The sequence below is a fragment of the Oncorhynchus mykiss genome, chromosome 11 (assembly GCF_013265735.2).
Source record: "Oncorhynchus mykiss isolate Arlee chromosome 11, USDA_OmykA_1.1, whole genome shotgun sequence".
Classification (NCBI taxonomy): Eukaryota; Metazoa; Chordata; class Actinopteri; order Salmoniformes; family Salmonidae; genus Oncorhynchus; species Oncorhynchus mykiss.
Window position 1 is genome coordinate 36,149,871 of NC_048575.1, and position 14,114 is coordinate 36,163,984.

General features: G+C 41.2%; 1 protein-coding gene across 3 annotated transcripts; it reads left to right on the forward strand.

Moving 5' to 3' along the window:
• The first annotated feature begins 1,209 nt into the window (after positions 1–1,209).
• Positions 1,210–7,774, forward strand: LOC110535630 (regulator of G-protein signaling 20-like). Of its 3 annotated transcripts, XM_036935362.1 has the most exons (6): positions 1,210–1,716; positions 3,241–3,333; positions 3,448–3,608; positions 6,254–6,337; positions 6,592–6,826; positions 7,050–7,774. In XM_036935362.1, exons 3-6 carry the CDS (start codon positions 3,451–3,453, stop codon positions 7,242–7,244), a joined length of 672 nt encoding a protein of 223 aa, XP_036791257.1. In that variant the 5' UTR covers positions 1,210–1,716; positions 3,241–3,333; positions 3,448–3,450; the 3' UTR covers positions 7,245–7,774. The 3 variants fall into 3 exon arrangements, with proteins under 3 accessions (XP_036791257.1, XP_021476417.2, XP_036791258.1); XM_021620742.2 differs by having other exon boundaries at positions 1,210–3,333; XM_036935363.1 differs by lacking the exon at positions 3,241–3,333.
• The last annotated feature ends 6,340 nt before the right edge of the window (positions 7,775–14,114 follow it).

A 14,114-nucleotide genomic window follows, 5' to 3' on the forward strand; every position in this document is an offset into this window, starting at 1 on the left:
TCTTATGCTCTGCTATTGCACAATTCTTATTTGCACATAGGTCACGAATAAAGCTATCCCCAGTCAAATTGGAGCACAACTCATGAGCTCACCTCCTGCACCTCTCACACCTAATCCAGTCCCCACCTGTGACTGAAAACAGGGGGAGCGATGCCAATTGAAAAGCTCTGTCTTAACAACATAGCTAGCTATCCCATCAAAATGACATAAAATGCTGTGTAAAATTGCTAAAAGGCTAGTTGCCCTCAACACACTCATCCAACATATTACTACTTTACTCAAAATGTATCTACATTTTCTCTCTAAAACAAGTGGATTATTTATTTTAAGGCTTTCCTACTTTCATATTTGAAAAACAATTATGAATCTAACTTCATTGGAATATATCGACAAGTTTTTCAAATTTTCAAAAAATGTGATAAACTTCTCACAAAATCGTTTTCTTGAAATACCTCCAAAAGTTCTGACAACTCAGAAGAATTGTTTTGTTGAGCATGAGCAGTGGCAGCCAGGGTACGTTTGGGGGAAATAATTTGGTGGCATCTTGTGGGCTTTATGTGAATTACAGAGGGGGTATACTGTATCCTGATGATGAATTTATAGAATAAAATCTCTATCACTAACCAGGTTTCCATCCAACATGTTTATGCGCATATTGTACATGTTGGATAAAACATGTCATGACAGGCATAGTGGAAACATACAATGTATCGGTACACTTTACAAATGTCTACAAAACAAAATATGCTAGACAAGGTGGGATCTATTTATGTCAGTAAAATTAATTATGCGAGAAATTTAGGAGGAAACGCGTTCATGCGCAAATATTGATACAATAACCATCATATCGAAGTACACATGGAGTCACGCGATGACATGTTGTGTGGTAAAACAAATAAATACAAATAAAATACATGTTGTGTGGTCCTCCCACTGCGACCTGTCAGGAAACCATGCAGTTTATCAGGCTACAGATTAAATAAATGATGATGAACTTCACAGGGTTGTGAAAGTGCAATGTGATGAGCTTGATGCTCTTTTCCAATACATATCGAGGATCTTGTTCTGGAGACATGATGATGATCAGATCGATGCTTGACTGCTGTTTGACAAATACAAATGTTATAATTATAATAATCTCATCATGTAGACTAGCCTAATCGCACAGCCTACCCGCACTGTTGTTGCCTAGGGCGCACGTGCTAAAACCAGAGAAGGCTATTGCTATTTAACGCAACAGTTTTGGAAAATGCGATTGACATTTTATTTGGTACAATGAAAAATTAAACGAAACAAATATTTTTGTGTGCACTATGTCATCACGCACTGATTTGTATCTGGAACGAGTCCGTTTGGTGACAACACTAGTGCTGGTTAAATTGCGCATATTTTCTACATGTGGATTTTAGAATATTGTCATGAAAATCTGCCGCCAATTGGATGGAAACCTAGCTACTCATGGTGGGTGGATCATGTATAGGTTTCATTCAGTGGTTGTGAAGTAGGCTTTGCTACAGATGAGGCTATGAGAGCATCATCAAACATTGCTTGAAGCCTCCAGTAAAAACTGGTCTGCCCTTCAACGATTCAGCTGCAGAACATATTTTTTTGCACTCAAACAAAACGCATGCGCATGGAGCAAACGAATTGCAACACAGTGCAGACGGTTGTGATTGAGGCAAGAATCACCTGTATTCTGGCATTCATGGTGACACAGTGAGTACAGTTACATTGGGATTTCCGCTTTGAAATATAATTGAATGCTAAAATTTGAATTAGATTCAGCAATCTTAATGGAAAATGATGGACAACTAGATAATTATTGCCAGCATGGTTTCTTGACAATCTCGTTCTATCTTTTGGAAATAGCTACCGAATTGAATGGTCATGTATTTATTTATTGCTGCTGTAGTCATAATTTGCATCAGATCATTAGATGCCATATTCTCCATCTTGAAAGAAAAATACACCTTATGCGTTATTATACTGTCAGCATACAGTATTTCGTTTTAAATATTCTCAATGTTGATTAACCTAATAAATGGTCAAAACAAAACAAAAGCGCTCTAACCCCAAGTCTCCATCTCTGTTGTATCTGAGGATGCTTGGATGGAGGCAGCAACGCCTCGTCTTTCTCATCCCATGCATTTCTCACCCCAGAGCGCGTTAAAATGATTTGATCCTGCGAATGTTAGGCTTGGTAATAGGCGTTTAATAGCTTAGATATAGCTTATATATGTTTATGTATGTAAATGTCAATGACGGTATTTTTCATAGCCAACTGGTACTACATTTCTCGCTATAATAAATTATCGTTTTGACAGTGAAAATAAGTGATCAGCGATCATTCTGCTCTGTTGAAGTGGTCAGAGCATTCCGCAAGACATGCGCGCTCGAGCTGATGTGACGACATGCCGTGGGGATTCCCTCAGTAGGCTACTATTTTTACGTGGTTTCGAGATGTTGTACAAGCAGTGGCGGTTCTAGCTTGTATGGCTCCCTGGGCGAACCACCCCCCAAAATATGACTCATAAATATAAAAAATAAGTATCAAAGACAAATAGAAACAAATTTGTGTTGATTTGGCACTCGAGCATCAACACATTACCCATCCCCCAACACTGCTAACCAAGAGTCAAAACCAAACCAATTCACCTTGGTGGTGTGCAGACTGGTTTAATATTATTCTTAACGATTTCGCACAAAACAGAAAAAAATGCAACAATATGTCTGTGTAACTATATATTCACAGTATTATGAATGAATTGTGGTTTATTTGGTAGCATTTCGTAGTGTGTCTGATTTTACTAATTGCATTAGTACTGTACAAATTTAGAGGTGCGCTATTTGATAGGAGGAGCAGGGGAATCTATCTCCGGCTCCCAGTTGGGAGATCTGAGGTCGCTTCCCTCCCCATCTCCTGCTTCTGAGTGGGAGACCTTCCCAGGCAGTTGCCTGCCTAGCTCACAAACTAGAATCAGGGCGCCCACTCCGACAAGGTTAATTGACCCACAGTCCCACACGGTGACATGCTATCATTGACTTGGCGTGCAAATGAGCGCTAGAAAACCGATCGCGCAATTGTCACCATTCCAAAAAAATGTGTGTGGGCGCCCCGTGCCGCCCCCGGCAAGATGCCGCTCTGGGAGGCTGCCCATGTCGCCTATACCTAAATCCGCCACTGTGTACAAGTCTTTAAAATTGTATATTTTTCACTCCCTCAATGTCATGTACAAGAAGATATGGAGACAAGTATACGGATGGATGACTGATGCCTGCATTCTATGTGGGAATTATCTGAACCAACTCGAGTGTCCAGGTTGTATAGCCTAAGTGAGTGCAGTGTGCTGTATCGTATTGTATTGGGGGGGGGGGGGGGGGGTCTGCAGTATTGTGAGTCTGTCTCACCTACAACCTCAGCGTGGTGTTGTGTGTCCTGGTCTGCAGCCCATGGGGTCAGAGCGGCTGGAGATGCGCAAGAGACAGATGCAAATGCACCAGGAAGCCGCGGCCAGTGTCCTCCAATCACAGCACAGGATGGGGAACATGCCCACCAACGCCTCCAATGCCTGTTGTTTCTGCTGGTGTTGCTGCTGCAGCTGCTCCTGGTAGGTACCACTATACTATCCATAGTAAGAATTTGTGTCCCAAATGGCACTCTAGTCCTTACATGGCGCACTACTTTTGACTAGGGCCCATAGGGTGCCATTTGGGACATAACCCATAGCTACCTTACATTATATATACCATGCTTATACCAAAACTCTGCACTCCGGAGCAGGGGCGTCATGCACCCCAAAAATCTGAGGGGGCACCAACTATGTGAAGATGGCTGGGGAGGGGTCTGGAGTGGGAATAAGCCCCCAGTCATAAAGTTGGAGAATTTAGCATTTTTCAAACACCTGAAACAGTATTTTCTGCAATCAAGAGCCATAATCATGATACTTAAATCTAAGTCAAAAATATGTTTCTTTTTCTGCATATCTAAGCATACCTCTTGAGCTGTCTGTATCCTCTGTAGTTATTTTGTTAAAGAAACTAAATATGCTCAAATCTGGGTATAAGATTGAAAGGAATGTGGGTCATATTCAGTGCATTTAGTAATTTCTTGTGTTTCTAAAGTCCACCGACAGCTGGCATGCCAGCTAAGATAGTTAGACAAGCTAGCTACTTGATTGATAGCCTGAAATTGCTTATTGGTATCTAGTTATGAGGTTGGGAGATTGGGAACCTATCTGGGCTAGCTAAAGCCAACTTCATAAAATTGCTAGGTGGATAGTAGTATTACAGAGAGACAACAAACAAAAAATGAAACATATTATTTATATTTTACAGGACATCTCTGAGGGGGCACGTGCCCCCTATGCACATGACGTCGTTATCTGGAGCAACCTACATACAGTGCATTCGGTCGTCTTCAGAACCCTTGACTTTTTGCACATTTTGTTATGTTACAGCCTTATTCTAAATTGATTACATTGTTTTTTTGCTTTATCAATCTACACACAATACCCCTTAATGACAAAGCAATATTTGTTTTTTAGAAATTTTAGCAAATTTTTACAAAATAAAAAACTGAAATATCACATTTACATAAGTATTTCCGACCCTTTACTCAGTACTGTGTTGAAGCACATTTGGCAGCGATTACAGCCTTGAGTCTTCTTGGGTATGATGCTACAAGCTTGGCACAGCTGTATTTGGGGAGTTTCTCCCATTCTTCTCTGCCGTTCCTTTCAAGCTCTGTCAGGTTGGATGGGGAGCGTTGCTGCACAGCTATTTTCAGGTCGCTCCAGAGATGTTCAGTCGGGTTCAATTTGGGCTCTGGCTGGGCCACTCAAGGACATTCATAGACTTGTCCCGAAGGCACTCCTGCGTTGTCTTGGCTGTGTGCTTCAGGTGCCTTTTGGCAAACTTCAAGTGGGCTTTCATGTGCCTTTTACTGAGGAGTGGCTTCCGTCTGGCCACTCTACCATAAAGGCCTGATTGTTGGAGTGCTGCAGAGATGGTTGTCCTTCTGGAACATCCTCCCATCTCCACAGAGGAACTCTGGAGCTCTGTCAGAGAGTCCATCGGGTTCTTGATCATCTCCCTGACCAAGGCCCTTCTTCCCCGATTGTTCAGTTTGGCCAGGCAGCCAATTCTAGGAAGAGTCTTGGTGGTTCCAAAAGTCTTCCATTTAAAAATGATGGAGGCCACTGTGTTCTTGGGGACCTTCAATGCTGCAGACATTTTTTGGTACCCTTCACCAGATCTGTGCCTCGACACAATCCGGTTTCGGAGCTTTATATACAATTCCTTCGACCTCGTGGCTTGGTTTTTGCACTGACATGCACTGTCAACTGTAGGCCCATATATAGACAGGTGTGTGCCTTTCCAAATAATGTTCAATCAATTTAATTGTCCAATCAAGTTGTAGAACCATCTCAAGGATGATCAATGGAAACAGGATGCACCTGAACTCAATTTCGAGTCGCAGAGCAAAAGGTTTGAATAAGGTATTTTGTTTTTTTATTTGTAATAAATTTAGAAAAAACAGTTTTTGCTTTGTCATTATGTGATACTGTGTGTAAATTGATGAGGGGAAAAATATTTTTAGAATAAGGCTGTAACATAACAAAATGTGGAAAAAGTCAAGGGTCTGAATACTTCCCGAATGCACTGTACAATATACTCTGCACAGGACACAAACAGAGGCATAAAAACGGAGCATCTGCCAGCTACACACGGTCTCTGTGGACAAAACCCACAGGGACATTTATGTTTTGAAGTCATAGATGTATACGTAAGCAAGGATTATGCCTCTTCCTCTGACTGCTCTCTTAGGAAAGCACTACCTGTTGTGTGCAGAATAAGAGCATGCTAATTCACACCTCAGGGAGTGGGAATAGTCTCTGTCTCCACATCAACCTCAATTAAGTTGTGCTAATTGTCGCAGAGCTACAGTGTGTGACTGGAGAGCCCAGATGTGGTGGATTCTCACCTGCCTTTAATTAGGCTACAGGTGACTGCTACACTAGGTGTTTAAATTAACTCCAGCACATCTCTAAGGACTGGATGACAGTAGTGTTTACACAAGACCTCCCTGCCGAACTCACGCATCCGGGACATGTGCACCTACCACCACTGTTGTTCACAGTTTGGAACAAACAACATGCCTGCTGCCCTCCACGCCAATTGACAATAGCCGAAAACCCTACATTGTACATACAGTACATTTTCTATTTCTATTCCGTTTTTCACTGTTTTTCAGTCTGACTGTTATGACAGAGGATGAGAGGATTCAAAGAAGCACCTATGAGAGGAGGGCAGAGGGAATTGCAAACTGTGATGACAGGTAACAAACAGCACTACACAGTAAATATACCCTATAGGGTTAGCTACATAGTTTAGGAAAAACAAGAAAAGGGGATATGGTTGAGACTGTTTAATAAAATCTCTAGACACAGAGATCCTACTAAATTACTAATATGTGATGTAATGTTTTGAGTTCTATATGTAATTATATAGAGCTAGAGCTGAAACGTCAACATTAAACATTCTCAACTACATCTATTGTATGAAATAAAGAGCACGGTCCCTTTTTTGAAGCCCCAAGCCTACTCTGGAGGATGTGACAATATGGACCATGTCGTTTGAGAGGCTGATGAAGAGCCCCGCAGGGCGGGGTTGCTTCCGACAGTTCCTAAGGACAGAGTTTAGTGAAGAGAACATGATGTTCTGGTTGGCCTGCGAAGAGCTCAAAAAGGAGACCAACAAAACTGTGGTGGAGGAGAAAGTACGACAGATCTATGAGGACTTCATTTCTATCCTCTCCCCTAAAGAGGTGAGCTTACACCGCTTTGGCCTTTCTTGAGACTGAAGTATCCTATAATTGTGCTCATTTATAGCTGTAAGCCTAAAATGCTTTCTCCATAGAGTATTCTCATTAGTGTGACTTGCTTCAGCAAGACTACTCTAGATTTCACATACCTCCGACTTATTACAGTTATTCATTAGACCGCTACTGCTCTTATTCAACTTCTCTGGTTGTTTAATTACTTCTCCAGGTGAGTTTGGACTCACGTGTTCGAGACGTGATCAACAAGAACATGCTGGAGCCCACGTCCCACACGTTTGAGGACGCCCAGCAGCAGATCTACACGCTGATGCAGAGAGACTCATACCCACGCTACATGAACTCGACAGCGTATGCCGAATTACTGCAGGGCCTGGAAGAACCACCACCTGCCACAGAGCCATAGACTTCCATTCTCCGTCAATCACTCTACACATTGCTCTTAGATGACACTTGTGTATCTTAGGTCCAGCTTTCAGTTACAGTTCACATGTTGATTGATCAATAGGCTCTATTTACAAAAATGTCGATATTAAGGTGTAACTACTGTGTGCTACCTTAAATATTGGCTTTCCAAAATCCTCAAAGCGAGCAAGAACATACGCTGTATTCCAATTCAGATTTCAAGATGTTTCCAAATATATTTATATTTTTATATTGCCTAGCACTTCACATTGCACTTTTCTATAGTTTTATGAGGGAAAAGCATGTTGTATCTGTTAGCACTGCCTTTGTGTGTAGTTCTATTGTCAGACTTAAATCATTTTCATTTCACTTAATATTAAGAAGACATGGGAAAGTGCCTTGGCATTAGATCGTTTACCACTACACCTTCAACATACAGTACCTGTCAATAGTTTGGGAACACCTACTCATTCCATGGTTTTTCTTTAATTTTACTATTTTCTACATTGTAGAATAGTGAAGACATCAAAACTATGAAATAACACATATGGAATCATGTAGTAACCAAAAAAGTGTTAAACAAATCAAAATATATTTTCTATTTGAGATTCTTCAAAGTAACCACCCTTTGCCTCGATAACAGTTTTGTACACTCTTGGCTTTCTCTCAACCAGCTTCATGAGGTAGTCACCTGGAATGCATTTCAATTAACAGGTGTGCCTTGTTAAAAGTTAACTTAATGCGTTTGAGACAATCAGTTGTGTTGTGACAAGGTAGGGTTGGTATACAGAAGATAGCCCTATTGGGTAAAATACCAAGTTCATATCATGGCAAGAACAGCTCAAATAAGCAAAGAGAAACAACAGTCCATCATTACTTTAAGACATGAAGGTCAGTCAATATGGAAAATTTCAAGAACTTTGAAAGTTTCTTAAAGTGCTGTCGCAAAACCATCAAGTGCTATGATGAAACTGGCTCTCATGAGGACCGCCACAGGAAAGGAAGACCCGGAGGTATCTCTGCTGCATAGAATAAGTTCATTAGAGTTACCAGCCTCAGAAATTGCCGCCCAAATAAAGGCTTCACAGAGTTCAAGTAACAGACCCATCTCAACATCAACTGTTCAGAAGAGACTGCATGAATCAGGCATTCATGGTGGAATTGCTCCAAAGAAACCACTGCTAAAGGACACCAATAAGAAGAAGGGACATTAGACCGGTGGAAATTTGTCCATTGGTCTGATGAGTCCAAATTTGAGATTTTTGCTTCCAACCACTGTGTCTTTGTAAGACGCAGAGTAGGGGAACAGATGATCTCTGCATGTGTGGTTCATCACCGTAAAGTATGGAGGAGGTGGTGTGATGGTGCTTTCCTGGTGACACTGTCTGTGATTTATTTAGAATTCAGGGAAAGTTTAACCAGCATGGCTACCACAGCATTCTGCAGCGATACGTCATTCCATCTGGTTTGGGCTTAGTGGGACTATCATTTGTTTTTCAACAGGAAAAGGACCCAAAATACACCTCCAGGCTGTGTCAGGGCTATTTGAGCAAGAAGGAAAGTGATGAAGTGCTGCATCAGATGACCTGGCCTCCACAATCACCCGACCTCAACCCAATTGAGATGGTTTGGGATGAGTTGGACCGCAGAGTGGAGGAAAAGCAGCCAACAAGTGCTCAGCATATGTGGGAAGCATTCCAGGTGAAGCTGGTTCGAGAAAATTCCAAGAGTGTGCAAAGCTGTCATCAAGGCGAAGGGTGGTTACTTTGAAAAATCTAAAATATATTTAGAAAAAGTTTAACACTTTTTTGGTTACTACATGATTCCATATGTGTTATTTCATAGTTTTGATGTCTTCACTACTATTCTACAATGTAGTAAATAGTAAAAATAAAGAAAAATGAGTAGGTGAATGAGTAGGTGTGTCCAAACTTTTGACTGGTACTGTAGTTTGAATAAAATATCACAAAAATGGTGCAGCAGTTGAACACACTTGATATTAAATTGTGGTGCTTTCAGCTCTTCTCAAAGAATAGTAACTTTTTATGTACAGTGTGAGCTGATACCTGGAAAAAGATCTTGCCTGTGATATGAATACTGTGATGCTAATTTAGTCCTATTTCTCCATCAAAACATAAACAGGAACATACATGTATGAAATAAATAGTATGTGACCATTCATATACTGTATTTGTGTATTGAATTAACAGAAAATGGCTTTCAAGTCTTACAAATCGAATAAAGCACAATAATTCATATGTTGTCGTCTTCTTTTACTGTTGCATTATATCAGGGTTTTATTTCCCCATAGCAAATCAACATATTAAGATTCATATTTTCAAAACGATACAATCAAAAAAATACTCCCTGGAAGAGATGGCTTTTCAATAGCAAATAGCTACACCGACAACAGCACTGGCAATTGGCAAACATTCAAACATTAAAAGATTCCACCAGGCTCCAGCAGAGAATACAATTGTTTGAAGTTATGGTGTCCCTCTCCTTGGCTTGTCTCTAGCTAGCCCTCAGGCCTGTCCCTGACTATGTCTCTGTCAGTCTGAGTTAGCAGCAGGTTATATTGAGTCAGATATGTGGTTCAGACAGTCTATGGAGCATCACAGGAGTCACCTTCAAGGAGCTCTAATGGCAGTGGGTGTGTAGGTCTAACCCTTAGATTGGAGGAAGCTGCTGGTCAATAAACTGCTTGATATCCATCATTTCCTGTTGGACGCAAGAGAGACAAGTATTACAACACAAAATATAATACATTAATTTCATGTCAACTATATTATGCATGTTTAAAGACTTCAAAAAGTGCCAATATTCTAAGTTGAATCATAATTACAGAATTCACACAGCTGCTGTACAAACCATACTAACCTCAGGGCAGGCACTGTGAGGCATTCTGGGATAGGTATTATAGGTGATGTTGGATAGGTTACAGAGGTTCTTCCGTTTCTCCACTGTGAGACATCCAAAATTACGGGCACCAGAGGGTCCACCTCGCCATGGCACTGCAGGACATGCATCTCCTTGTTGGCAGAGTTGGCCGACGCCTGAGAAAGGACAACATTAGGGTTATATTTCAAATCAGCTACGACTTGCGACGTCTCTAGAACGATTTTGTCCATGTCTGGGAATTGACTTTGACCATTGTTGATTTGTGTGGTTTGGTAAAAGTAACAAGCTAATAGACTGTTTACATTCCTAAACAATAGAATGGATCTTATGTATAACCCAAGTTCACCACAGAACACTTCTAATGCAGGGTAGCCTATACTTGAGGGTGTACTGTAGCGGGAGCCAGCAGCTGAGAGCAACCACTCCCTCCAGTTTCTGTTGGGTCGTGAGAGCAGTGTAGAGAGACAACGCTCCATCCTGTATACACCAAAGCACACAAACAATTACTATCGCTATGTCTTACCACTGAGTTTAGTACATTTGAGCGTTGTTTTACAGGTTTTTATTGTCACAGGCTAGTCTACCCGAGAAAACCCACCAAGAACAATTCTGTGGGATGTTATTCCAATCTTCACTTCTTGATCAATCAGCGTTTTAGCTGAGAAGACAGGCAGCACTCAATGAAATCAAACTCAAATAGAATCAAGCTCAGGTTCATACAGTTTAAAACATTACCATACTGTATGCCCTAGTGCAGCTACATCCAAACCATGTAGACTCACTTTTCTCTGAAACATGTTTAATACCAGCTTCGTCTTCCTCTGCATCTGTTTGCAATCCGATGATGTCAAACCTATAACATAGAGGGGAGTGATTGACCCAAATCGGCTACTGTTCTTGGATATTGTCTTCTTTTTATCAAATTAAATAAACTTGACTTCTTACCAGGAGGGCATGGTCATGCCCACATTTAATGTAACAGGCTTGAATGGACTGAAACATTTAAATTAAATTAAACAGTTTCACTGTCATTAATAAATGCATATACAGTTGAAGTCAGAAGTTTACATACACCTTAGCCAAATACATTTAAACTCAGTTTTTCACAATTCCTGACGTTTAATCCAAGCAAACATTATCTGTCTAAGATCAGTTAGGATCAACACTTTACTTTAAGAATGTGAAATGTCAGAGTAATAGTAGAGAGAATGATTTATTTCACATTCATCACACTTTCATCACACTTTCATCACAGTTAGGATCAACACTTTACTTTAAGAATGTGAAATGTCAGAGTAATAGTAGAGAGAATGATTTATTTCACATTCATCACACTTTCATCACACTTTCATCACATTCCCAGTCAGCTTACATACACTCAATTAGTATTTGGTAGCAATGCCTTTAAATTGTTTCACTAGGGTCAAATGTTTTCGGGTAGCCTTCCACAAGCTTCCCACAATAAGTTGGGTGAATTTTGGCCCATTCCTCCTGACAGAGCTGGTGTAACGGAGTCAGGTTTGTAGGCCTCTTTGCTCGCACACGCTTTTTCAGTTATGCCCACAAATTTTCTACAGGATTGAGGTCAGGGCTTTGTGATGGCCACTCCAATACCTTGACTTTGTTGTTCTTAAGCCATTTTACCACAACTTTGGATGTACAGTATGCTTGGGGTCATTGTCCATTTGGAAGACCCATTTGCGACCAAGCTTTAACTTCCTGACTGATGTCTTGAGATGTTACTTCAATATATCCACATAATTTCCCTTCCTCATGAAACCATCTATTTTCAGAATTGCACCAGTCCCACCTGCAGCAAAGCACGACCACAACATGATGCTGCCACCCACGTGCTTCATGGTTGGGATGGTGTCCTTTGCAAGCCTCCCCCTTTTCCTCCAAATATAACAATGGTTATTATGGCCAAACAGTTCTATTTTGTTTAATCTGTCACGACTTCCGCCGAAGTCAGTTCCTCTCCTTGTTTGGGTGGCGCTCGGCGGTCGACATTGCCGGCCTTCTAGCCATCTCCGATCAACTTTTCATTTTCCATTGGTTTTGTCTTTGTTTCCCACACACCTGGTTTTCATTTCCCAATTACTGGTCATGTATTTAACCCTCTGTTTCCCCCATGTCTTTGTGTGTGATTGTCTATATCGCTACGTTTCCGGATGGTTTTGTCCGGGTGCTGTTTTCACCCGTGTTTTGTGGCAACCGTTATTGTTCGCACATTGGTACTGTTAATTGTGCTATTTTCTTGAGTAAAGTGCGTTGTTCACTCATCTCTCCTGCGCCTAACTTCATGCACCAGCTATACCCACCATCTGACATCATCAGACCAGAGGACATTTCTCCAAAAAGTATGATTTTTGTCCCCATGTGCAGTTGCAAACCATAGTCTGTTTTTTTTATGGCGGTTTTGGAGCAGTGGCTTCTTCCTTGCTGAGCGGCCTTTCAGGTTATGTCGATATAGGACTCGTTTCACCTTGGATACAGATACAATTGTACCTGTTTCCTCCAGCATCTTCAATAGGTCCTTTCCTGTTGTTCTGGGATTGATTTGCACTTTTTGCACCAAAGTACGTTCATCTCTAGGAGACAGAACACATCTCCTTCCTGAGCGGTATGACTACTGCTTGGTCCCATGGTGTTTATACTTGCGTACTATTGTTTGTACAGATGAACGTGGTATCTTCAGGCATTTGGAAATTGCTCTCAAGGATGAAGCAGACTTGTGGAGATCTACAAAAAAAAAAATTCTGAGGTCTTGGCTGATTTATTTTGATTTGCCCATGATGTCAAGCAAAGAGGCACTGAGTTTGAAGGTAGGCCTTGAAATACAACCACAGGTACACCTCCAATTGACTCAAATTATGTCAATTAGCCTATCAGAAGCTTCTAAAGCCATAACATCCTTTTCTGGAATTTTCCAAGCTGTTTGAAGGCACAGTCAACTTAGTGTATGTAAACTTCTGACCCACTGGAATTGTGATACAGTGAATTGTAAGTGAAATAATGTGTCTGTAAACAATTGTTGGAAAATGACTTGTCATGCACAAGGTAGATGTCCTAACCGACCTGCCAAAACTATAGTTTGTTTACAAGAAATTTGTGGAGTGGTTGAAAAACAAGTTTTAATGACTCCAACCTAAGTGTATGTACACTTCCGACTTCAACTGTATTAACAAAATGTAATCAATAATCACTATCATCAACAATCTCCAAATACAGGAGCTGTGCTTGTCCAGAGGTACTCACGAGTGAGGTGTCTGGATCCCAGCAAAGGCCTCTGCCCAGCCATTGCTATGAACAAAAGCAAAAGATATCTTATGAGCTGAAGACTACAGTAAATGGAAATAATATGACAGATAACTCTTGAGTCAATGGTGAGTGGTAGGAGTAAATTGAGGGATGAAATGAATGAGCTGTACTGCACATACCCAGTGTCACCCAGGCCATGAAGAAATATCACCTGTAATGCAAAAGAGATACATAAATGCACAATGTGGTTAGCTTTATTGACAACACTTTAATGTCAATGGCTTTGTCGGTCTCGGTTTGGGGTGTTCAACCCTCCACCTGCAAGCTACAGTGCAGGCTTTTGTTACAGCCCTACACTAAAACAACTGGTACTAGCAGCCCACTAGGGGGGCATTTACTGTGAATACAGATGTATGTGAGACAATAATGTGAGAGCTATTGTCTGCAACAACATGCATGTTGCCTTCAATGCTCGCTGCCAAACATCCCCCACTCACCGCTGCAGTAGCTTTCAGAGCGGCAGGTACAATAGCAGGTAATGGCAATGACATATTATTACCGCACATACAACCAGTGGCAGATTTAGGTATAGGCGACATGGGCCACCGCCCAGGGCGGCATCTTGCCAGTGGCGGCACGGGACACCCACACAAAAATAAATCGTAATGGTGACATTTGCGTGATCAGTTTTCTATCGCTCATTTGCATG

What these genes read in the sequence shown, in the direction of transcription:
- LOC110535630 (XM_021620742.2), top strand. Translation starts at nt 3,451, where the DNA reads ATGGGGTCAGAGCGGCTGGAGATGCGCAAGAGACAGATGCAAATGCAC. An exon ending in TGCTGCTGCAGCTGCTCCTG is followed by an intron (nt 3,609 to 6,253) that starts GTAGGTACCACT and finishes ACTGTTTTTCAG; the next exon opens with TCTGACTGTTATGACAGAGG. An exon ending in CTATCCTCTCCCCTAAAGAG is followed by an intron (nt 6,827 to 7,049) that starts GTGAGCTTACAC and finishes TTACTTCTCCAG; the next exon opens with GTGAGTTTGGACTCACGTGT.